At 45.6% G+C, this 26,677-nt stretch overlaps 1 protein-coding gene across 1 annotated transcript; it reads left to right on the top strand.

The window, feature by feature from the left end:
• Positions 1–863: 863 nt before the first annotated feature.
• LOC133150265 (Krueppel-like factor 7) lies at positions 864–26,080 on the top strand. The gene is made up of 4 exons (XM_061272688.1): positions 864–1,189; positions 16,175–16,763; positions 21,010–21,133; positions 23,475–26,080. Exons 1-4 carry the CDS (start codon positions 1,088–1,090, stop codon positions 23,524–23,526), a joined length of 867 nt encoding a protein of 288 aa, XP_061128672.1. The 5' UTR covers positions 864–1,087; the 3' UTR covers positions 23,527–26,080.
• The last annotated feature ends 597 nt before the right edge of the window (positions 26,081–26,677 follow it).

Below are 26,677 nucleotides of genomic sequence, written 5' to 3' on the forward strand. Positions count from 1 at the left end.
CGCACAACTTACAGCGCATGAGTAACATGCCGGTGGGTCACCATAATATATCGCTTTGACTTTACAATACAAAGCCTCCATTTATTTTATTTTATTTTTTTCACCACTACACTCTCAAAAAGTATCAGCATCCACACCTATGGCATTTTAGGAAAAAAAAAATAAATCTTTTGCCCTTACAAAAAGGCATTTGCAGGATGTCGCAATATCAAAAGCGCAGATGGCGCAATAACTCTTAAGGCACTTTTAGCCAGAAGCTACAAAAAAAAGCATTTCTGAAAATGCCTCACAACACAGCGCAATAAAATTGCACGTTGGAGTCACCGAAAACCAAAAGATGAAAATAAAATGGCTTCAGCTAAGAGTTATTATGCATGCCATGTTAGGAACCTCATTCGACAAATTGCATGTACTTCGAAGTGCTACTTCTGACATCCGCTATAAAGCAGGTGTAATGCAAAGCCTCACATCCTGCATCTCACACTAATTAAATATTTACTCAGTAAAACAATACCGGCCACGGCCTGTCCGGCCTGGACATGTTTACCGCACGACTTCTGCTTTCAGACTAGCTTCTCAGTCCTTCTTCCAAATCTAATATAGCCATCCATAAATAGCGCGCCTATCCTGCCCACATTGGCCGAGAGTGACAATGCCCCGGAGCCAATCGGGCTCGCCCAATCTGCTAAACCCCGCCCCTCCACGCTCCACTGCCGCTTTAACGGGCCCTCAACCGCCCATTTACCTTAAATGGATAAACAGGGGAGTTGATTGACACATAAAGCCACGCCTCTTCGTTTAGCCTCGCCCCTCCCCTCCCTTCCCCTCCCCTCCCCTGGCTTCCCATCAGTGTCTATTTTGGCAATACGGATACACATGGAGCCTCCATCACCGCCTCCACTCGCTTTTACGCACCGAGTCCGGTAATGCGCGCAGGTCCCGATCGTCACCTTCTGAGCAATCGATCGATCCTCTCGTGGACTAATATGACAAACGTGCGCGCGTAGAGGCGTGACACGGGCAAAAAGAGGAGGCACATTTCCCCCCGGCGTGGATCAGTCTATCCTTTCCGCGAGCGAGTGTCAGCATGGACGTCCTGGCGAACCACAGTATATTTCAGGAACTTCAGCTGGTGCACGACACCGGCTATTTCTCCGCCATGCCTTCGCTGGAAGAGAACTGGCAGCAGGTAAGTGATTAAACCACGCACTTGTGCGATCGGGAAAAAGGGACGGCAACTTTTTAGCCAATTAAGTAGTTTGGGATGAATCGGAAAAAGCGTCTTTTTTTGGGGGGGGTGACTCATTCGTACAGTCGATGTGACACTTTTTCCCCAGAGCTGGATTTCATGCGGACGCACGTCGGCGCGTAATAAAGCTGTCAAGTACGATTTGCGAAGATGAAGATGCGCAGGCCATCACCGAGACAGAATTGGTCGTGAATTATACATCCGCATTACCGAGTTGTGGAGCCCCCACACGAAGAGATGCGCGCACCGCCCCCGCCTCGCATTTTCTCCCCCCCCCCCCTACCTTCTTATCCATAATAGATACGCTGACATGTCTGTCTTTGCATCTTTTAGATGGAATGTTGACATAAATATTCCAGAAAGGCATATTCCTTCTTGTATCTCACTTCCTGAATACAAGTTGAGTAGATGGCCGGGGGAGGTGAGCACGTGGTCACTTAGTGATCGAGACAATTTCATCTTCACATCAATGTACATATTTTTCCAGACATTATTTTGTACATTAGACAGTTAGGGTGAGATTGAAACACGTGTAATATCTTTTTTTTTTTTAATTTATTCATTCTGAAGCATCTGCACCACCTGCATTGCTGCTTTTTTCAATGATGCTGACCAAGCTCCAAAAAAAAAAAGAGACAGCAAAAACCAAACTATAGATGCACGGGCATACATATAACATTGTTAAGCTTTCCCGTCGTCTTTGCTCCGCTTTGAAAGGAGAGGAAAAAAAAAAAAAAAGAGGGGGGACGGTGCGTGACGATGGATCCATTTGTTGTGGCCAAGCAGCCTAATTGGCATCCCGCTGTTCCCCACCAACGCGTCTTTTCATAACATGCTCCCAGCTCCCTGCCTCCACTGTCAGTGGATTTTTGAAATGGCACTCGTGCACCTCACCCCCCCAGCCAGCATCTCTGAATCAATACCTAATGCAAATGGAAGAGAGTGTGAGAGCTCTTATCTGGAGAGCCTGCAAATGTCAGTTTGCCTTGACTGGGATGATTGCCTGCAGCTCGCAAGACAATTCAATTTGGAATGAAAAACAACAAAATTGCACTTGAATTTGCCAACTTGTATCAGCGTGTTGCATTTTTTTCAATACCTCAAGACGATGATTTATATTCCACGTCAAGACGATCTGCTGCAAGCGTCGATTTGAATCCTGATACAATTCTGCGACAAAGTGTGATAATCCCACCTTCTGTTTTATTAGCAATGCAAATCATCCCCCAAAAATATTTGCTTGCACATTTGCACAGCAAACCGCCTGCTGCGGCAACATGAGGAGGTCACCGAGTTCGCCTCTACGCAAGAATTTTAAATTCGGAGCACTTTGCGCTATTCCAGTCCTAATTTCGAGTCTGATGTCTTTATGGCCTGAAGGTAGGCGGCCATTGTTGGAGCTAAATGATTCCCAGAGATCCGTAATAGCTGAATGGGGAGCAGACACGGGTAAAAGTGTTTCGGGGGTCTGCAGATGGTACGTGTGAGGCGGCTAGTCGTTGCATTATCGGAGCTAACCAAGCTGAAACGTTGAATCCCCGCACGGTCAGTCGGAACAAATAGCCGCTAATAAGCCGGACTTAGTGGTGATTTCCCCTCAGAGAAACGCAACTCAACATTGACAAAGACTTATCTGAGCTGCAGCCGCACTCGTGTTTGCCCGTCCACTTGTGCGGATGCCACGTTTGGCGTGCGGGCAGACATTGGTCAGCCATTTTTCAGACCCTCTTGATGATGCAGCTTATTTGTATAGCGCTTGACCCTGAGGGATAACAAATGAGTGTGCGTCATTGACCCCAGGACACAATCCGTGACCTGGCCGATGAATTGGGTACGTGTGTGTCCATCCCTCGTTTCGTGTGGGCGGAGCCAGGCAGCAACAGGGCGCTCACGTACATGTAGTCTCTCGCACGCACATTTCTGCATCTGCACGGGCGAGGCGGGGGGGAAGGGGGTGGGGGGGGAGCAGTTGCAAAGCATGGCAGTGGAAGAAGTTGCCGAGCACGCACATTCTCCCACCGCTGCTTGGGTTTCGCATTTCACAGTCGGGCGGGCTTGAACCCCGAAGGACTGACGAGCTACTGCAGACAGACAGAAGATGAAGATGCCGGGCATGCATGGGGAGTCTGGGAAGTGTGAAAAGAACTCGGACGGTGGACAAAAGTGGCAAAAAGATGGCGTGGCATCTGGCCGTGTGTCTTCCCGAGTTATGTAATCGTCGGTGGGCCACAGCTGCTTTTCTCACACACGGCAGACTCGATTTCAGCCACCTCGCTTTCGGATCCTGCCTTCATTCCGCCTATAGAAGAAGCTCCGTATGGATTTTTCGAATTTTTCTATAGCCGTCCCCGACCGCCTGGCACTTTGAAAAACTTCCAATTGTTTTGAAAAGTCACCTGATTGTCACGTTTATGATGGACACATACCGAGATGCTACAATAAATGTCTCGGCTAATGCTAATATTAAACCCTCAAGCTAGCGAAAATAAACAGACCAGGCATCTGTTTATTTTATGTTATGATGATTTTGATACTTTCTGTTTGTTCTGTGGTGCCTCATTTCAGGAGGCCACAAAAATACGGCTGCATATTTCTGGATCTGCTATACAATACTCCAGTTTTTGTGTCGCTTATGTCATTCACGCACTTTGTATTTGTTCCCCGCTGTCTGTTGCATGATTTAGAGTTACCATAGCGACAATATTAAAACATCCAAGTTGTCGTCCCCGTGGGGCAATTAGTTTTGCAGGCAAGTAAATAAAACCACGCCATGTTTTGCTTGGAGTTGCTAGCAAAGGTACCTACCAAATTTGTCGTCGTAGCATTTATCGGTTATCGCATCGGTCCTCGTGATCATCGACGATTACTTCATCTTGAATTTGCTGTGTGGTGACTGTAAAATGAATTTGGGACTTGTTTTTCAGCAAACATTCTTCAAGTGTTCTTGTGATCTTGTGATCCTCTGATGACTAATATGATTGATTTTTGCCTCAAGCCAAAAAAGCAGTCAGGAGATCTTGGTCACGTACAATCCATTGGATGGGGCGGCCTGGTCCGTGAAAGGCTGCCTTTGTATAATCCAGCCCAGAATGGGGTTTTTTTTTTCCTCAAAGCTTCTATTTGGAGCAAGTGTCTGTTTACGCGAGTTAAAAAAAAAGGCCATTAGAAAAACGAGCAAGGAGTTCATCCAATTAAAACGAGCTGATAAATGAGGCCTACACTCTTCGGATTCTATTTGGAGTCGGAGTTAACCAGACTGGTTCGGGTTTATCGCTAGCTGATGCTCCACGCAGGTTTGTGTAATGAGATGTGCGAGTGACCCCTTGACCCAGTAACATCCATTCTGCGATGAGAGCGCTCGGCGAACTCTGCCATGTCTGTCTCATCATTCAGGCAGCTGAGAGGCTATCGCCAGTGATAGGTGCCTGCTACTGCTTTATGGCCGCTGATGAAAAGCCGGGAAGCGTTGATGAAAGAGACTGCGGCGCTGGATGTATTCATTTGGCTGACACGCCGCTGCCTGGCCTGTCATGGGAGGGAGCGGGGGGGAGGGGGTGGCGTGGACAAGCACATCTTTATGTATAGGTTCGCCAAACGCTCCGGCGCTCCAGCTTTGATTAACAACCGCTAGAAAAGTCAGATGTCGCTTTGTCGCGCAGCTCGGAAAATGACTTTCACATCATCGGAGTCCAATATCGGGCACGCTCGTCGAGGCACCTCAGACTGATCGGACGTGCTTGGCTCGTCGAGGAGACGGGAGCGGAATGTCTACCAACGGTTTTATAGAAATTTCTGAAAAGGCATTCACAAGCTGTGCCAAAGAATCTGGTGATGGATGACACAATAGGCGCTAACGCTGTTAGCATTTAAGCTAAACTAGTAAGTGGAGTAACTTTACAATATCACGTTTAGATATGAAGTTGTCAAAAAGATGATCTCGCCTAAGGATAAAATACCAAGCTAACCTCCCCTCTAGATCTGCCGAAAGCTATTTGTATTTGGAAGACCTGAATGGCATTCCGAGACCGAGACCTTGACTCGGCTCAAGCGTTCAAAGCGATACAGGTTTGTGAACATTGTAAAGAGTTTTTAAATGTTTTAATCGAGACAAGATAAGATCCTGAAAGACCAAGGCCGAACATGCCGTACAAAGTGCAAAACACGATGAGTTGAGGGGAAACTTTTAAAAACACATTTAGCCAAACAATGGTGTCTAGTAGGTTTGTATTTAAGCGTCGATTAAATAAAATGTAAAGTAAATTAACCACACAATTATTGTTTTTAAGAAATCTTCCAAAGTTTAAGTTAATTTTGATCAGATATGGCTTTATGATTCCCTAAATGTGTTTTTGAAACTGAATTAGAACATGTCTTTAGAGTTTAGAGATTTTCATTGTTATATTTTTAATTTTTTTTTTTTTTTTTTACATTATATTATTGTTGTTATTATGACAAAAACAAGGGCAGAAAAACAAATCTGGAAAAGTTTACTTGCAAAAAATTCCATAAAATATTCTTGAGTGGTCCAATCATCCCACAGTGAGAAATTAAATACATAAAATAATAAATAAACAATGACATTCATGCCCATGATTATCGCGTGACCACTAACCACAACCGTAAAACGAGGCCACGGAGAAAGTAATTTTAAATCCGTTATGAAATCAGCATCTGGAGAATCTGTTGTAAGCCTTCCAGGTCTAAGCACAGCGACCGGCTTTGTGTTTTCGTAGCCGCGTACGATGAATGAGAACATGCATTCAATATGTTGATGTGTCGCAGCAGCATCGTTGATACGAATCCTTTTCCGATAAAACAGTCCTAAAAAAATGTTTGAAAATGAAACGATCCTCTCCCTTCTACCTCATCTCACTCTGGTCTTACGCGAAGAGGATGTTCAGGCATTTAATGGGCCATGCCTGGCACGGCACTGCATCCCATCTCACCGCCTACCTGTTGCTAGGCAGCTTTAGCGATCAGTGCCAAGAGAAGGGACTCCAGCCCGTTTGCTAATATTCCCATCCCGGGGGGGATCACGCCACATCGGACCTTCTCCCTCAGGAGCCAGAAGAGCAAAGAGATGCAGGGCAGAGAGAGACAAGGGCAATTTGACTGAGTAAACACCGCTGCTTGTTGTCATCTGAAGCTAGTCATCAATCACGGCCTTTAGCCTACGCCGCTGACGGCGGCAAGGACATGCCGTAAAGCCACTTGTTTATAAAGCAGGGCGAAGAATCTTGACTCTAGTGAGGGGAAGGTGGGGGGGGGGGTGCATATGCTTTTAAATTCTCTTTAGATGAGATGTCCCAAGGTGGAGCAGGAGCTTTCAATGTTATGTAAGACACTTTGCAAGACTTAACTTGGTTCCATATAAAATGCTTTGGTTCTTTTGTGCAGGCTCCCGCAGGCAGGCCTGAATTGTTCGGGTGAGGTAGAGCCGCCACAAAAAAACGGGTAGAGCCATCGATGTGGTGTTATTTTATTCTGACATTTAGCCTTGGCGCGAGGGGGAAAAAAACGGGTCGTATAAGTGTCAAATTAGAATGACGGTTGGTTTCTAACAGGGGCCGGCAAGTGGCCGACAATGATTTAATGAGACCTGTGGGAGGAGCCATTAATCAGCTTGACATTGAACATGTTTCCTCATTGTTCTTGTCGCATAATGCGAGCAGGGCAGCGCCTGTAAACTCGAGGTCCGCCACCCACCGAGCAAAGGCAACGAAACTAGACAATTAGGTTTCGTCAATGTGTCAGGTACGATTTTTCTACATTTTGAAGATTTGGATCTCAGCTGAACGGCCGATAAATGCCGTGCTGTATCTATCATAGGAGTGTTCGCCAAAAAAAAAAAAAAAAATCCCACCTAAAACTGTATGTCATATATGTCGAGGGAAATTATTTTGACATTTTTGGACTTTCCAGTTATCATTCGGCCCATTTCTTTGCTTTGACTCCAAATATTGAGATATGCACGGTGGCAGTGAGCAGTTTGGCAAACGGTGAACAATTTCAGCGGAATCAAACTGTTTACAGTCCGACCGAACATTAAACAAAGAATTGTTACAGGAATGCCTACATCATGTCTATTTAAAATGTGTCTGTTTAGCTTAATGCTAGCAAACAAAGCAAACCGCCACTGACATGCTAACTGTTAACGATAGTCACAGTTATAATAAAAATGGAGGATCGACAAATAGTTAAATACAGCCAAAGTCACAGGCGTATATTCTTTATCATCTACGGAAAATAATAGCATCTTGCAGTAGCTAGCTGTCAAAGATGAAGTCCAATTGTTCATTTGATTGAAGTTTATACTGCCTCCTGGTGGTCAAGGTGGGCACACAAGAAGGAACAGCACTGAATTGGATTGCATCAATAAATCACAATGTTTTTTTTCCACAAAGAACAATATCATAGCTATTTTCCCTTATTGGAAAAATAATTATTCTGGAGGGCTGTAATGGATAATGGCTTTTTCATTCAATGAGAAAAGATTGTGTGTTTTTAGTTCCGATTGAGTGCGGTCACGCAACAAATTTATCTCAAAGGCTAAGATGGAAAGTCTCCAGACAATAAATGGGCCTGTCTCAAAGACCCACACTCCCTCCTTTATTTCTCGCTCCTTTCCTTTCTTGATATTATTCTAACGGAAATATAGCTGACATGGCAACCCGCTTCTTACGTTGTTGTTTCCCAATATAAACACTAGGGGGCACATTTTTTTTTTGTTGCAGCGAGTTCGGTCTGCGTTGCGGGCAGAGTCAATTGACTAGCGCTCAGGTCTGAATTGCAGAATTTTTTTTTTCTTTTTCACAATTGTCCAGTTAATTGGTGTTCACCCGCGTGGATCTATTTACAGCGGCACTTAATGATGAGCTGGCAACCCTCTTATTAGATGACTCTCCAGATGGTCACTAGGGTCTTCCGCTCACTTGTTGGAATCTTTCAAGTTCTTTCCACACCAATCATCCACGCTTGACTTTTCGACACGAATATACAGACGAAAAGTACACACAAACGATGTGTATTTACTAATAAGTTACACGAACAGGTCAGCGGTTCCTCCCGGGCGTTTCGCATGGCGAGACAGCACATCCTCTTGCTCTTTAGTTTACCACTGTTGCGTCCCAGATATTATTTCATTGTAAAATGATGCCAATTAGTAAAGCCAGTTGCCCGTGGCTGTGGTCTGGCTCTGTCTCCGTTCCGTCGGGGAAAGTTATTTGGGTCGGCTGCTATTTTCAGCCCGTGATGTTGCCAGGAATACTTCAGGGACCAGCCACTGTTTTATAAGAGAGCACATCAATAATTTTCACTGGTGTGTGTGTTTGTGTGCGTGTGTGTGTGTAAGCAAGGCGCAGCGACAGAGCACAGCACGGGTTTATTGGGTTCATCTGTGTGTGTGTGCGCAGGAACAAGAGAAGAGTTTGCTTTTGAATATTCTGACTAGCAGGTGCGTGTGTGTTATAGCACACAAAAACATGGGGCGCGACACTTGTCAAGGTCAAAGGTCAAGCTAGATTTACAGCCTACATCCAGCTAGCTTTTGTTGCGGCGCTTTGGGGGGGAAATTGGGAAGCGCAGCGTTGGTACTGCGGCAGCGGAGGGGCCACCGGGTTCACAAGCGTTTCCGTCCATCCGTGAGCAACATCAAGTCACTCGCCGCGCTCTCTCACCACTCTTGGCGGAGAGCCCGCTGGCGAGAAGATGTCTTTCAATATTTTAAGCAGCTCGGGCTAATCTTTGCCGCTCGGGTTTGTCTTGAAAGCGTCGCCGTGGGAATAAAAAGGCAACGACAATGTCTCACCTGCTTGCACGGATGTAAAGTCATTGCGATGCCAATGCTATTGTATTGCGTAACTGTGCGTTACTGCTGCTGCACGGACGAGTCAGCTCGTCGGTGTCAAAAAGTCGCTCGTTTTATGGGCTTGAGGAGGAAGCGTTGCCGCTTTTTGCAACAAATGAGTGCGTTGAGTGAGATTAGTCCGTCACCTTAACACTGGAGAAGCTTTTTTTTTTTTTTAATATATTTTTTATTTTATTTGTTCATTATTTATTTTATTTTATTATTCATTTACTTATTTTATTTTTATTTTTAAAACTAAATTAAGTAATTTATTTACTTATTTATTATTCAATTATTTTATTTATTAATTTTATTTTTTTAATTGATTAATTAAGTAATTTATTTATTTAGTCATTCATTATTCATTTCTTTTATTTATTTATTATATATATATATTTTTTTAAATTAATTAATTAAATTACTTTTATTATTATTATTTTTTTATTATGGGGTGGCCACTGATATCTCAGGGGATCAGCGACACAAAAAAAATATGGAATCAAACAATTCTTCAGAAAATGACAAAGAACTTTCATTCAATGTGGAATGTGATGCGTAAACTATTTTATGTATAAAACTGTCAACTATTACCGTAGTATGAAAATTAGCACTGACGTGATCAGCGACTATAAATGGCGTCACCTTGACTTTCATTCAATCTGCGCTCCCTTCGCCAATCCACCTTGTGACCATCTTCGGACGCACTTTCATGTTTTCATCCGTTGAGTACGAAGGCAGCCTGCTGCGCGACGCCACCGTGGTGAAAGCTTGCCTAATTCAGCATGTATGAATTGGACCTTATCAGTAGTGGCACAGCGCCACAGTTGCCGCCGGCCGGCCGGCCGGGACGTGATTGTGCTACCGAGCGGCCTTTCCCGAGCGCGGCGAGTTTTTCCGCTTCACCGTCCCCTTTATCTCCCGCCCTGTTATTGTGGCGCTGGTTCGCTCGCCGCGCTTTTGTTTCCCCGTGCCTTTTTGCAGCCAAGGACTCGCTCTTTGGACCCACCATTGTGTTGGCGTAATGAAGATTAGCCAGTCTGCCCCACACAATGGGGTCCCCAACATCCGGAGCACAGACTCCCCAAATCCCAGCTCCGTGCACGTTGGTGGAAAATGGCTGATTTGTCTCGCGATTAGATTAGGATGGCTAAGAGGGGCTTGTCGTCCAACGCTACACCGATAAACACCCAAATCCAGTTAACTTGGACTTACCTCCTTGGCGCTGTAGTGGCTGGGATTAAATCTCCCCGCCTTTTCCACTCTCCTCTCTGGCGCAACTTCATCCTCGTCTGTCTGGAGCTCTCGATCCTCTTACACACTCACTTGTCAAATGATGGTTCTTAGCACGGGAACAAAACGCCATTTTCCACTCTTTGTCACACACCTTTCAGAAAGATTGGCTTCGGCGTTTAACTTGTTGTGCCGCGAGCCCCCCTCAAAGGTTAGCACGAGCGCAACCTCGAGCGCTCGATCGGTTTACTTGTCATGTAGAAGGCGGATTATCCATCGGTGAGGTTTTCTTAGAAAAGACTTGGCACTTTTGGGGCTGCAGAAAAAAGAGAGGATAAATAATATAAAATAAAGAATATAAAATAAATAATAATAATAACAATAATATACTTGGCACTTTTGGGGCTGCAGGAAAAAAAAGAGTATAAATAATATAAATATAAAATAAATAATAATAATAATAATAAATAAAATACCGTATTTTCTGGACTATAAGGCGCACCTTCAATGAATGGCCCATTTTAAAACTGTGTCCTTATATAAGGCGCAACATTAATGAATCATGTCAGATTTTGAATCCAAATCAAATCATTCTCCATTTTATCTTTTTTATTTCAACTTCAGACGCAACAAATGACTTTATAATCACAAAATAATGATCCATAGTCTTTTTGATTCATGATTCATAGTCTTCAGCAGGCCACTTATGATTGATTTCATGACATAATGCTTCGGGCCAATTTAAATTTAGGAATTTGGTCCATATATAAGGCGCACCGGACTATAAGGCGCACTGTCGGCTTTAAAGAAAATGTTAGGTTTTTAGGTGCGCCTTATAGTCTGGAAAATACGGCAAATAATATAGAATATCTCCACTTGAAGTCCTGTATAACAATTGAATTACCGTAATTTTCGGACTATAAGGCGCGCCAGATCAAATTAGTGGAAAATACTCTTTTGTTCCCGTATAAGCCACAGTTTTTTTTTTTAAATGAAATGTCTTCATTTCTATTACCTGTATTACCAAAACAAATCCTCTTACAATATCATAAACATTAGCCGCCCTGGACTATAAGCCGCAGGGTTCAAAGCTTGTGCAAAAAGTAGCGGAAATGACCGTAAATACAAAATAATTGCACGTCTCATCGGAACAAAAACTATCCAAGGTAGATTTTTTGTGCTTTAAAAAACCCGTCGGCAAATTGTGATTTACCAAGCGCCGCCGTCCCTTATCAGCCCAGCGCTCTCTCCGAAAGCAACACGGGACTTTGACGGAAGGGCCTGACGCTGGCGTTGATTATCACCGACCGCCGGGCTAATGTCTGCTGATAAAGCCGCGTGTGTAATTAAGCTGTTTCCGCCACGTGTTATCTGTCGCGAGGTACAGCGGGAAGAGATGGAGCTGTTAGTCGATCAGGTGTATCTCTTCCTGGCTATCTTTTCACTCCAAACTGCGGCGTAATGTTGGACGCCGTTTCACATGTGTCACCTCTCACAAGGCAGATAAATGACTTTCTTCTCTTTGTGTCTCTCTTTTCGGCTGCTGAGCTCCCACCAGGGGTTCTAAAATCCCTCCTGGCCAAATTGTGCCCCCCCCCACCCCCTCCTGCCAAGTGAGCATGGCAAGGGGCGTCCACGTATTAAGCTAACCCTGCAGGCTGCTTAGCCACAACGACGCCGTGCTGCTCTCCGAGGACGCCGCAGATTGCAAGGGGGGGTACGGCCAGGAGCCTAAAGGGGAGCTTAACAGGGGAAAGGGGGTTCTTTAGGGATTTTGTGCAGGTGGGGGCGTGGCGGCGTCTAAGTATTGCTCAGCGAAGCTATAGATTACAGTCTGTCTGCTGCGACTGCCACCGCTGATGAGCTCCATGCAGGCATCATTCGCTATCGATTAGTCTCTGCAATGTAAACACACACACACATAGCGTGATGGTGGGATGGGATGGTCAGCGCCCAGGGCTGCAGGTCATTTAGCTGTCACCTCAAAGTGATGGCTCGGCCCAAGATCAATGGGAAGCCTGTAGCACCTGGTCGGGATGAGACTCGCGCACACAGAAGGGACTCGGCATCAAAAAGAATAAGAAAGTTCAGTTGACCCTGACTTGGTAAATAAATAAATAAATAAAAGTGCTCAGCTTTAACAACCCCCTGCCCCATTTGGAGAAAACCTTCAGAAGACAAGCAAAGTCAAGCGAATTGGGGTTGCGTTGGGGTGCACAGTTTGTTTTTTAAATATTTTATCGATCTGTGACTTGCCATTAACAGGATGTCGCTTGTTATGCTAAATAATGCACAATCGATGTGTCTAAGAATTTACCTCAGGAAGAAAAAAAAAAAAAGAAAAAAATCCATATTAGTCAGCAATAGTGGAGTGGAAAGGACAAGGCAGATGAATCGGTTCCTCCTCACATCCCGCGTTCAACGGCTTTTTTAGATTATTCATAACACCTTGTCTCTATCACAGCATCTGTAAAAACTAAGCATGCTAAAATTAATGAGGCGTATCCATCCCATTACATTTATCTGTTTAGTGGTGTTTTGGGTGCTCCTTCAGGGTATTATGCACGCTCCTCTGTTCATATTTATAACCCGGGCTTTTTATTAGCCGCCTAGCGGGGAGCTAACAGTTGGGAGGCAGCCTGCGCTTTGATGGCCATGGCAGGCTGGTGGAGTGGAGGGGGGGCAACTGGGGAGAGAGGGCATCAGCTGCCAGGCCCAGGGCTCCGCACGAGAGGGGTGCTGAGCCCGCTTTGGAGGCAGGCAACCTGGCTGTCTGCTGTTTTCACACCTGCTGTATTTAAAAGTGGACAATGGAGGATTTCTGAGAATTTAGTTTGGGAAAGAAGAACGGGACACTTTGCAGTTACGAGCCATCTTCATACGGTTACATTAAATGAATATTTTTTGATGACGAGTTTTGAAACCCAAAAAATCTCAATCTTATTTTTCGTGAAAGGATCGTGAAAGTTTGTGGGCCACTTAAAATGGTATGCAAGACCGATCTGGCCCCCGAGCCTTGTGTTTGACACCTGTGCTATAAGCTATGCTAAGCTATGTGAAGAAAGCCTTGTGCAATGATGCGCCATTGCTAGGCACTCTCCACTCATTAAAATAGATGAATGAACATAAAGGCAGAGACATTTTAATTTCCCTTTTGTACAGCAACCTCTTGCTGCATATCGTTTTTCTTTTTTTTTTTTCGAATCAAGGTGCAGCAACTCGTGCAAACACGCAAGTGAGGGCTGTCGAGTTTTGCACGGCGGTGCATACTTAAGATGGTAAAACTGCAGATGAAACACAAAGGAGCTTAAATTGTTGGGATGAACACGCTAGCAGAGCACATTTGTTCCTCTCTGTGATAGCAAATGGAAAATAATTGTTAAGATATAAGACCCGGCCGGGCAGGCAAGCGGGTCACGGCATTGCCGCAACATCCCCGTCACTTCCTTTCACTCAGCGGTTGGCAGCTGGAAGAGGCAGCAGCGGATTGTCTGGCCTCATCCTGGCCCGGAATCGGCCCAAAAAGCCCATTAGGAAAATGGAACTTGGCTTTGTGCAAAACCAATAAATGTCGGCACTCCAGACAGGCGCTCCGCCAAGTTGTCTCCCCCCCCCCCTCTCTCTCTCTCACTCTCTTGCTCTCTCACTCTCTCTCGCTCTCTCGCTCTCTCGCTCTCTCGCTCTCTCTCGCTCTCGCTCTCTGTGTCTCTCTCTTGCTCTCTCGCTCTCTGTGTCTCTCTCTCGCTCTCTGTGTCTGTCTGTCTCTCTCTCTGTCTCTCACTCCCTCCTTCTCTGTCTCTTTCTCTGTCTCTCTCTCTGTCTATGTATCGCTCTCTGTCTGTGTCTGTCTCTCTGTCTCTCTCTCTCTGTCTCTCTGTCTCTCCGTTTCTGTCTCTGTCGCTCTCTCTTTCGCTCTCTCGCTCTCTCATTCTCTCGCTCACTGTGTCTCTCTCTCGCTCTCTCGCTCTCTGTTTCTCTCTCTCGCTCTCTGTGTCTGTCTGTCTCTCACTCTCTCCTTCTCTGTCTCTCTCTCTGTCTATGTCTCTGTCTCTGTCTCTGTGTCTCTCTCTCTGTCTCTGTGTCTGTCTCTCTGTCTCTCTGTCTTTCTGTCTCTGTCTCTGTCTCTGTCTCTCTTTCTCTCTCTCTCTCTCTCTCTCTCTCTCTCTCTCTCTCTCTCTCTCTCTCTCTCTCTCTCTCTCTCTCTCTCTCTCTCTCTCTTTCTCTCTCTCTCTCTTTCTCTCTCTCTCTTTCTCTCTCTCACTCAGTTACACTCTTGTCTCTCTCACTCTCTCGCTCTGTCTGTCTGTCTCTCTCTGTCTCTCTCTCTCTCTCTGGTATCAGCAAAGTGATTTGTTTATGCATGAGCGTACAACGGGTGTTGGCGCAAAAACACAAGCGCTGAATAATTAGACCGGGAGCAGCATGATTATGTTTCTCGTACACGGCCGACGTGGCCTTAAACACACCCATGCTGCTGATCAACCACATGACCTTCTCTCAAACAAATGTTAATGTCACCACCTGGGGGGGGGGGCGCGGACACACGTGATTGGGTCAAAACTCACGCCATCGTACCACCCTGGATGCTAAGCCGGTGTTTAACGTGTGTTTTGTGTGTGTGTGTGTGTGTGTGAGGCACAGCCTGAACATTTTTTCCAATAGCCAGATGTCACACTTCCAAAAAAAGGATTCACTCCCCCGTGGAGAAAATGAAGTCAAGACCTTCCTCGGCTCTTTGGCTTCTTTCACCGAGCCGCCGCCGTTACTCGACTCACTTCCCACTCGCCTCTCCTTCTCGTTTATCCTCTTTTCTGCCTGCCTCTTTTCTCCCACACACACACACACACACACACATTCTCACCTGGCTTTGCAGTCCTCAGCGCTTTGCTGAAGAAATTCTTCTCTGAGTGGCTGGTTGAGGCGGATAATTAGCGCTCACCTTGGGAGAAGAAGACGCCGAAATGAGAGGAGTGAGGCAAAATGGATGGATTGTACATGCACAACATATAGTGAGGGGAAAAAAGATGGAAGGAGGTGGGTGGTCTTGCACGGATTTTAATTTGAAGTCAGTATGCAAATCATGTAAACATTGCAAACAAAAAAAAAAATCGCCTTTTGTTCCTGGAAGACACATTCCCTCAGCAACAAACCCCACCCTCCCCTAAAAAAAAAGAGAAATGTCTGATTTTATTTTTAGAAGCTACAAACAAGGAGAGAAGCACGCTTGAGGAATTGGGGAACCAGGGAAGGGGGGATGGGGGGTGTAAATATCTCCGATGTGTTGAGTCTGTACAACCTTATTCCTGATAATGGGAACAGCTACTCTGTGTGTCAGTGCCTATTTACACACAAATGAAGCGGGGAGTAGTACGTAGCCGCCAGAGCTGCTGGGCTCCATCTCAGCTGTCAAAACAGGTTAGCGGCTACAAGTGTAACGCAAGCATCAAAGCGGCGCCGTAATAGCTTTATCCTTGGACATGGGACTCCTCCATCCTTGGCTGGCTGGCTGGCCAACAAAGTGGAAAGTAATAGACTCCTCAGGATGCCCGCGCACACAAATCAGGGCTCTATTATTTGGCCTCTATGATGAGGTGCGGCGATTAATTGGCCGGATGCCGACGGTAAATACCGAGGAATAAATCGTGAGGTATTAGCTCGGGCAAAAAAAAGCTGACACGGGCGTGTTTGTCAAATGTTTGATAAGAATTGAATGCAATTGAGGACATCTTCAATTGCCTTTGCTATCAATCAAGGATTAATCACCGTGGCAGATTTCCGCTTTGGCGCCCGAGTGCTTTTTGTGATGATGGCGCATCCAATGATGGATGGATTTTTCCAATCTCTTCCAGACCTGCCTGGAGTTGGAGCGGTACCTGCAGACGGAGCCCAAGCGTCTGTCGGAGCTCTTCGACCATGACTTGGATGGACTCTTGACCCCGGCCTACCTGAAGGAGGATGGCGAGGAAGAGCTGGCTGACGTTCTCCTCCCCCACGAGCCCCCGAGCCCACCCACGGTGATCTTCTGCCCCGCGCGGAAGAACCTAGCCACGTCGATAAAAACTGAGCCAAAGGTACCGGAACCCGCAGAAGGGATGGAAGGAGCTCACCAGGCCCAGCTCAGCGCAGTCACCTCCCTGACGCCGCCGTCATCGCCGGAACTGGGCCGGCACCTGGTGAAGGCCAGCCCGTCCTTGACGGCATCTGCCGACGGGACGCTCACCCTCAAGCTGGTGGCCAGGAAGGTGGGGCTAAGCGCCGCCAGGCTGGTGGCAGCGCACCCGCTCCCCGTCCAGGTCAAGGAGGAAGACGAGGGAGTACCGTGCGTGCTCGGGGAACTTCCGGAGAACAAGAAGAGGATCCACCGTTGTCAATTCAATGGCTGCAGGAAGGTTTACACCAAGAGCTCCCACCTAAAGGCCCATCAGAGGACACACACAGGTGAGATCCCACTTGTGTCTTTCCACCTGGTCTCCAGTGACAAGGCTGGTTGGGGGAGGGTCCCCGTGCCATAACTCTTTCACTCCTCCATCTCCATCCCAAAGCACTCAGACCCCTGTCGGGGAGCTGTCCTCCGCCTGAGTAACTGCTCGGTGATGGATGGATTGACCTGGATAGGCCGCCTGCCATTCCCAGCTTTATTTCTAACACTTACGCCCCCCACACACACACACCCACGCCCATCTTCCCTCACTAAAGCTCCCCGCGGGTCTAGGTCAGTGACTGGCCACCTTTTGCCCGGGCTGTAATCATCCAGAAAGTACAAATATGTTTCAGACGTAACAGTTATGGAGGCAGGTCATGGCATGTTGACTTACACTGTGGTGCGTGAGGGCAAGCCTTGTCATCATCTCAAGCCATCTTTCCAAAGCGGGATATGGAAGTTAGGGTGTGTGCGGGATGGAGATGTTGCTTGAGATAAGTCAAGTTGATTACTTTGGTACATTTATTATTATTATCATAATTATCATTCTTATTATTATCATTATTATTATTATTATGGATATCATTATTATTGATATATTTTATTATTATTATTATTTAGTCTATCCACACAGAGCAAACTATGTAAGGAACAATTAGAAAAAAAAAATTATCATAATTATCGTTCTTATTATTATCATTATTATTATTATTATGGATATCATTATTATTGATATATTTTATTATTATTATTATTTAGTCTATCCACACAGAGCAAACTATGTAAGGAACAATTAGAAAAAAAAAATTAAAAAAAATAACTAGGAACAATTTTTAGGCATAATGTTTGCAATTGTAATATTTACAAATTGTATTCATATGTTAGTCTTGTTCGGCCTCAGTCTCCTACTAAGGTACATTTTTTTCAGTGTTGGTTTTGTTGGTAAATATATCTGTTTTTAAGACTATTTCTTAAGTTGTATAAAAGTAGGTCGCAACCTAGCCGAGCTAAAACGACAACATATACCGTATTTTCCGGACTATAAGGCGCACCTAAAAACTTGTAATTTTCTCAAAAGCCGACAGTGCGCCTTATAGTCCGGTGCGCCTTGTGTATGGACCAAATTCCTAAATTTAAACTAGCCCGAAGCATTGTGTCATGAAATCAATCACAAGTGGCCCGCTGAAGACTATGAATCATGAATCAAAAAGACTATGGATCATTATTTTGTGATTATAAAGTAATTTGATGCATCTGAAGTTGAAGTAAAAAAGATAAAATGGAGAGTGATTTGATTTGGATTCAAAATCTGACATGATGCATTAATGGTGCGCCTTATAGTCCGGTGCGCCTTATATAAGGACAAAGTTTTAAAATGGGCCATTCGTTGAAGGTGCGCCTTATAGTCCGGTGCGCCTTATAGTCCGGAAAATACGGTAATCATTGATTGACCTTAAGTGGATGGTCCAGAAAAAAAATTCAGCCACCGACGAGACATGAGTGTGATTTGACGTATAAATCCAATATGGAATAAACCGAAGCGTGAGGTGTCAAGGAGGGAGGCCAAGAGTCAAACACAAAGACAAGAAAGAGCGAGCCGACGTCTTTGTGAAGCAACAGCTGTACCGCAGGCTCCCCAGTCGCCCGTCGCACTATTATCCTGACACCTTTAAAGATGTCATTACTCAAATCCTCTTTTTCTTACTTGTCATTTCCATAAATTACCGCCGGAGAAAAGGCGACGATTTAATCTGGAATTAGACGGGCGGGCATGGAATAGCGGTGCCCTGTCGAGCTCTTTTTGTGAATAGGCTTATGACAGATAAGGAGTGCTACAATTAGATAGCGGAGTAGGTTGAGGGAAGAGCTAAAACACAAGGCCGCCGTCGCCACCGCCGTTATTCTTCCTCCGTCGCTCGTTCGACATTCCCTTCTCTCTCTTTGCCCAAATACTTTTTCAGTTGACTCCTGTGGTCGCTGCTTCACTGTAATTTAAAGCCTCTGTTGGATACGTTGCTTCGAGATGGTTAACCATGCCACTCGCTCTGGCTTGTGGTTGTCACGGTTACGCTCCCATCATCCACGGGGGAAGCCATGTTGTTATTTTCACTGACTTGAACAATTTGTCTTTTGATTCGTATGAATATTTGATTCTTTAACATTACCGCCCCCGCCCCTCCCATCTCTCATCTGCTCAAAAGGCGGCGATGCCGGTGGCAAACCGTAAAGCGCTCTCGGAGAGCATCTCTAATGACCTCGGAGACCCGAAAGCCCGGCGCTGGCTCCGGTTAATGGAGGAAATGCAATTAAGATCAACGCTGGCACCTGAAAGGCTGGAGTGCGTGAGGGAACGTAACAGATGACACATGATACCATTACCGTGACTCAGGAAACACCTAGTGATCAGATTACGCCTACGGATGTATCATTTCTTATTTGATTGGATTCATCTGGAAGGGGGAGGGGAGGCTTCGGACAGCGTCCGAAGAGCAATTTCGGAAGACTTTCAAACAACCCCCGGATTTATTATTATTATAATAACAAGAAATGATCCCCGACATAAGCCGTGACATGTTTTCCAAAAGTAACAAGGGCATAATCTGATTATCCTGACGAGATGGGACTAATCTGCTGGATTAGATCACTGATCTCCATTTTTCAGCGACACTCACTGTCCCAGTGAATGGAAGCATTTTGTGAGGAGGCGAGTCTTCTTGCCTGTTTTGTGAGGGTATCTTGAGAAAGAAAAGGTGGGGGAGGTGGCTTCTGTTACCAGGCAACGAGGGCAGCATATCGTTGTAGGACTCGGTAGCTGAGTGCTTATTATTGCTGCAGGCAGTGGTCTCCTAATGCCCCCCCCTCCCTTCCTCCTTCCTTCCACACCACCTCTCACTAGCCCTCCCCCATTGCTCCGTACATCTCTAGAGTTGCCGTTGCTAGGCAACTGCCTCCATGCTCTGCCGGCATGCCCGGTAATTGGCCGGTGGCATGGCAGCGCGCCGTTGCCAGATCCAGCCAGCTGCACCGACTTGTGCTTCCCTCCTCATGTCGCATGCGCCCGGCCCGGTGTCGACACGTACTCCCGGTCCCTCGGCCTCATCGCTAGGCAACGCAATCAGGCGTCGTTGTCTCCCGGGGCCGTTGTTGACCGCAACCGCTTGCTGTTCGAAATGTTTCTCGGCTTGCGATTTCGCTACTAGTCCAACACGTGTTATGCGGGCTGGGTGAGGTCACATGATGTATAAATCTCGCTGATGTACGATCTCACTTTGACATTTGCAGAACTTGGTCGAACGAGCAAACCTGTCCTGGTTCTGGGTCCATCTTTTGCCTGTTGACATACACTACCGTTCAAAAGTTTGGGGTCACAAAATTGTTTGGGCGACCCCAAACTTTTGAACGGTAGTGTAAATATTATTATAATAAAATATTATGAATTAAATATTATAAATTATATCTTATATTTGTATAAGATTATATATAATCTATGAATATAAGTATACATATATATACAAGATTTTTTACACAGAAGATTATATATATAATCTATAAATAATTATCTAAATAAATATATACACTACCGTTCAAAAGTTTGGGGGCACCCAAACAATTTTGTGACCCCAAACTTTTGAACGGTAGTGTATTTGAACAGAACACTGAGGATATGTACAGTATCTACATCTATAGTTCTTAATTAGAAGTTTATGTTAATTAAAGAAGATCTTCTGTGTCATGTTTACATTGGATTTGGATTCACACTGGATTGGTTGCATCCACTGATCTGATCCATCTTGCTTGGATTCCATGTGGTAGTTGTTCTTCAGACTTCAGGAAGTCCAAGCTATACAAAAAAAATTGTGACCGATTAGCGCCTGCTTGTCAGAACGATTTTCAGCCCTGTGATTGGCTGGTGATAAATTCGGGGCTAAGGCAGATTGGACCTCCGATTAAACTTCAGTCTCCCTTTGAGCCTGACTAAAATGTTGACTTTAGTAGCAGTTATTTTATTCATTGCCCCAAAAAATAGCAACAGTATAGCTTCTCATTTAATGGTTGCTAAAATTCCTTTTGCCAGTCGTCAGTATGCTAATCGACAATGCTAATAAGAACTCATCTCTGCAAGTCTTTCAAACTTCCATCCCCATTCTTCTCCTTGCGTGCTCAGCACGATCACGCACCGACCGACCGACCGCCGGGACGTAATCAGTGCCAACTGCTTGGTATGTTCTTGTTGAAGAAACAGGTGTTTTCATTCCCCAACAGGTGAGAAGCCATACAAGTGCTCGTGGGAGGGCTGCGAATGGCGATTCGCCCGCAGCGACGAGCTGACGCGGCACTACCGCAAACACACCGGCGCCAAACCCTTCAAGTGCAACCACTGTGACAGGTTTGTCAACGTGCTCCTCGATCCTCCATTTTCTTTTGTGTGTGTTCACACTAGGGGAAAATGTTAAATACAGGTCAGTGTGTTTCTGTAAATAAAACCTCACGTTGACCCACTTATTTCTTCTCATTACATTTTGTGAACGCCGCTTTGATCCCGAACGTCCTTGAGAAACGTAAACTGACCAGCGAAGCACTCTGCTCCGCACGATATTTTAGCGTCTAAATATTTAATTCTTTGGCAGATGGATGGGGGTTGGGGGGGGGGGCTGCAGTGGAGCTTTAGCCGTCTCTGGATATTCCCGTACAAAACACAAGAAGATGTTATCCAGGCAGCGCCGCTATGGCGACGTGACGTAATTTACGCTCGACTCCCCCCCCCCCCCCGCCCTAAATTAGTCAGCGGGGCCCCCTCGTTAATAACGAAACACAAGCGAAATGTTAATTCAGGCCCGGCCGGCCAAGTCATCAAGCATTGCTGGGCCATTATTTGCTATAAAAAGATCAAGCTAGACTGTGACACAAAAATCTTTAGCCCTGTTTTAATTACAAGCTCGCGTCTGTGATCCGACCCTTGCTGACACCTCGGGGATCCCGCAGCAATTTTGTCTTCTGGGGAATAGCTGCTGAGATGGAAAGGTCATTTTTGTCATCCTGTTGAGCGCGTATCCAACGGTATAAATCTGAGCGTTGTAAAGTATCTGCGGCATCATAAAGATGCTTTTACGGGGCCCATATTGACCCATCTATCAGTGTCAGCCGCTATATTGAAAAGTAAATGCGTTGTTAGGTGTGACTCGTCAATAGAATGATGTGCAGATGCTGCAAATACGGCAGTCAAATGGATCCTTCTGCATAATAAGTACCGTAATTTTCGGACTATAAGTCGGGGTTTTTTTCATCGTTTGGGTGGGGGGGCGACTTATACTCAGGAGCGACTTATATATATGTTTTTTTTCACTTTTTTGGGCATTTTATGGCTGGTGCGACTCATACTCCGGTGCGACTTATAGTCCGAAAATTACGGTATCAGCCTTTTGAGTTACCTGCGTTGATGAGCCTCTCGTTGTCATCAGAGCATCTGTCAGACCTCAGATGGACACACTGTAAATACAGTAAAGCCAATTCCCAATCTCCCCTTTGCATCTAAGCACCGCAATACAAGCCCCCCCCCCCCCCTAGCCATGCAGACGCCCTCTCTAATTCGGGCTCATCTCTGGCATGTGTCGCATGGCGCCCGACCCCTCGGGCCCAGCGCAGATCATGCTGAGATGAAGGAAGAGAAGACAGGCTGGAAGATGGGAGGGGGAGGGAGGGGGTCTTTGGGAGGTGAGTACTGACAGCGGGTGAGAGACCCGCGGTGTGCCAGCTGGTGTGGTGCCCCCGAGTTGTGACTCATACGTTACCATCTGTCTGGCTCGAACCTCCACGAAAAAAAGAAAAAGTGTCTCCCGGGCCTTTCGTTCACCTCGTGTGTTTGCTATGCGTAAGACAGCAACACACACACATGCTTCCAGGTGTGACAGTCAGGCCAATGACCGGTGGCTCCGCCCCTTAGACAAATGGCAAAATAAAAATGGAACACCGCTGACTTGAGGAAATAATTATTAAAACTTTACCAGGTGAATTTATCTGTACAACTGTAGAATTAAATTAACTCCTATTAACAGCAATACAAAACCACAAACAGCTACTGTACAACGTAGCGTAAATGGCGGACTAATTATGCACGCGGGTGGAATTTTCTTTTGGTGTTTTCGCACACGAGAGTGCTTCGAAACGGGCTATAAACGACCAGCAATTTGTTTTTTTTCCATTTTCCTCCAGAGCTAATTGCGTGTACCTCAACCAGGCGAAGAAATGCCGTCTTACTTGAATGCTTTACACCAAGCGTTGCAATTATCACGTTTATTTTTAGTATCTGCATCATGATGAACAATATTCCTCTGTCTGGCATATTTCTTAACACAGCAATCATACGATTCAACCGAAAAAGATGCAAACACTTTCGAGAATGCAGCGCTACCGTAATTTTCGGACTATAAGTCGCGGGTTTTTTCATAGTTTAGGTGGGGGGGGCGACTTATACTCAGGAGCGACTAATATACATATATATGTTTTTTTTTCCTTTTTTTTGGGCATTTTATGGCTGGTGCGACTGATACTCCGATGCGACTTATAGTTAGAAAATTACGGTACTTAAAAACACAAATGCTGATTATCAATGAGTTACATCGACGCCCACGGATCAGCGCTCGCTAGCTAACAGCGACAAGACAATCCTCATTCCACAGTGTCGTGTTTGGAAAGTAACGGTGTGCCCCTCCCCCTTCTGTTGTTTGCAGGTGTTTCTCACGATCGGATCATTTGGCGCTGCACATGAAGAGGCACATATGAGGAGATGTCAGAAGGGAGCGGAGGCAGTGAGGAAGCAGAGAGGACAATATCACTTGCAGAAAAATTATCACCGTGGATCTCAGACTGATGTCAGATTTGTGGGGCGGAGGCGCCGCGCCTTGGCAGGCAGGCAGGAAGGAAGGGTCCCACGTGAAGCGCCATCGGGCCTTCCTCCAATGGAACCTTGGGGTTGGCAGCTCGGGTCCGGTCCACTTTTGCCTCGTGCGTTGACCCACATGCAGCCAGTTGAGGTCCTCAACATCGTCTTGCCATTCTGTTTCACTCAAAGGCTGCCAAATTACTTTTTTCTCTCATACTTCCAAACTGGACCCATGGACACATCCCGCTGGTTCCGCGCCACTTGTTTGAATTGCAGACTTGAAAATCAGAGTGAGATTTTGTCTGCAGAGGCTGACAGGTCACGTCTTGAAACATTATCCATCGGCCTGAGCCCGATTTCCTGCTTTCGGAGCTGAAACGACTGCACAAGTGACTTTTGTTTCAAAGAAAAGCCCCGGTTTGTCAGAACGCCAAGAACTTGGGCCCCAACGCACAAGTCAAAGCGGCTCGCTGACTAATAACGGCACATCAGACAAGATCACCGTATATGTAAAGAAGAAAAGATGTCCTATTCCTTCCGAGTAGACCATTCCGAAAAACGGATAGGGCCGAATAAATCGCTGTCGATGCCCGAAGTGATCTCTTTTGAGAGTGATTGGCATCGGAGCGAGCCCCACGTTGCCCGCCACGCAGACCTGTTCCAATTTAACCAAGTTCCGTTCAGAATGCAATCTTCTCCACGAACTCAGCCCCTATGCATCTCCTGGGACATTCCACAGATTTATCCCTCATTAGACATGGAATGGACTGGTAGGAGGACAAACCCAATCAATTGGCTGGCCGATCAATGCGAATGTATCTCTAATGTGTCCGTGCACGTGCACGGCGGGAGGCTCGGATATGCACGCTCAGCAAAGTCAACTGCCCTTTCAACTCTTCAAACTTGGACTGAGTGAGACGTCAACATCGTTGACGTTCTTGGGGGATCTCGAATCCCCGGCGCCGGCTCACGGACAAATGGAGGAGACGCCGCCATTTCGACTGACTCAGCACAAGATGTAAGGATTGTTTTGGCTCGGGGGTCAAACGAGATACATAGAAGTCCCTCTCATTTCACTTTTAGGATAGTTCGGAAGGCACCAGATCAGATCCGAGGTGTCTTCGGTCCGGGTTTTGGATGCAGATTGGAAGTGGTTTTGCACCGTCAATGGCAGCTCTACGTATGTGTTTGAATACTCCAGCTCAAATGTTGACGCAAATGACTGCGTGGAAAGGCGCTTTTGCTCCTGTGAAATGTTCCAACCTGGACTGGAGCACAGAAATCTCCCAAATATTGTTTGGAAACGACTCCGCAAATTCTTCAAAAAAAACGTGTGCGCCGGAAAACTCGGAGTTCAAATGTGAATGTTTACTTTTTTATACTTATTTTATTTTCTTGGTGGTTCACTTATGTGTCTTTTTAATGAATGATTGTCAATTATGCCGTGCCTGTGTGTGTTTTATTTTGGTGCACTCGATTTTGGAAAAGAGAAAAAAGAAAAATAAGCGACACGTCTGATGTTTTCTGTCCGCTTGCGCACATCACGCCAACACAGCCGCCGCCGCCGCCGCCGCCGCCGCCGCTGCTGCATCTCTGTACAGTAACTGTTTTATACACAAACACGCACACATACATTCAAGCACGCCCCTGGCGCACACACACACACACGCGCTGGCTCGGTCTGAGGTGCAGGCTGCAGCTCTCAGCATCGCTGATCTCCTTCTGAATTTTAAATCAGATCCTTTTTTCCACCAGCGTCCCCTTGTTGCCCCCACCCGCTCACCCTCACTCCCCCGCCCACCTTCGCTCCCCCGCCCGCCCCGCCCCTCCCCTCCACGAGATCTCAAGCCTTTCAACTCCGCGTCACCCATCTCCCTCCGTTTTCCTGTGTTGTCTTTCTCCCTTTCTTTCGACTGTATAAAGCGTTTGAAATTTATCATTTGTATATTATGATGTATGGCTATGATAATGTTCTTTATTATGGAAAAATGAGAAAGATTTATTTTTGTTACCGGTTTGTTTCATAATTCATTTTTTTAAATTGGTATTGTAATATCTCTATGCAAGGAACTGCTTGTTATTTTTGTTTTTTGTTTTTTATTTAAGAATGTAATTATGTGTAATAAATGGTAGACGCAGTTTGGCATGGAGTAGTCCTGTTTCCTCCCTGGTCTGTTTATTGACAAAATGCACACATGCTCTTCTCTCATGTCGTCTTATAAAGACTCAATTGCAACGAGCAGCTGGAGTGTGTTCTCAGAAAGCGTGGTCCATCTTGATGCTCAAACGCCGAGTCATTACCTTCCCTTCACAATCGACGGATTTCACTGCTTATGATATGAGACGTACTCCGGAGGTAAAATCAATAACTTGACTAAGAGTGGTGTTGTCGTTTGTGTGTGAGTGTGTTTTGAGTCGTGACAAATGTCCGGCGTGGCCACTTCCTGTTCGATGAATCAACTTCGAAAACAGTCGCCACCAATAAACTCGCGTCATGTCAACGCAACATAATTGTCTTTAACCGAGTCCATAATTGATGTTCTGTTGACATTATTTTATTATATTATTATTATTATATTACCGTATTTTCCGGACTATAAGGCGCACCGGACTATAAGGCGCCCCTTCAATGAATGGCCCATTTTAAAACTTAATCCTTATATAAGGCGCACCGGACTATAAGGCGCACCATGAATGCATCATGTCAGATTTTGAATCCAAATCAAATCATTCTCCATTTTATCTTTTTTATTTCAACTTCAGATGCAACAAATGACTTTATAATCACAAAATAATGATCCATAGTCTTTTTGATCCATGATTCCTAGTCTTCAGCAGGCCACTTATGCTTGATTTCATGACACAATGCTTCGGGCCAGTTTGATTTTAGGAATTTAGTCCATATATAAGGCGTACTGGACTATAAGGCGCACTGTCGGCTTTTGAGAAGATTTTAGGTTTTTAGGTGCGCCTTATAGTCCGGAAAATACGGTATATTATATCATGTTGTATTATATTTATTATATTATATATTATTTATTATATTATATT

This window comes from Syngnathus typhle, linkage group LG2 (genome assembly GCF_033458585.1).
Source record: "Syngnathus typhle isolate RoL2023-S1 ecotype Sweden linkage group LG2, RoL_Styp_1.0, whole genome shotgun sequence".
Classification (NCBI taxonomy): domain Eukaryota; kingdom Metazoa; phylum Chordata; class Actinopteri; order Syngnathiformes; family Syngnathidae; genus Syngnathus; species Syngnathus typhle.

What these genes read in the sequence shown, in the direction of transcription:
- LOC133150265 (XM_061272688.1), top strand. Translation starts at nt 1,088, where the DNA reads ATGGACGTCCTGGCGAACCACAGTATATTTCAGGAACTTCAGCTGGTG. An exon ending in CCATCAGAGGACACACACAG is followed by an intron (nt 16,764 to 21,009) that starts GTGAGATCCCAC and finishes ATTCCCCAACAG; the next exon opens with GTGAGAAGCCATACAAGTGC. An exon ending in AAGTGCAACCACTGTGACAG is followed by an intron (nt 21,134 to 23,474) that starts GTTTGTCAACGT and finishes TGTTGTTTGCAG; the next exon opens with GTGTTTCTCACGATCGGATC.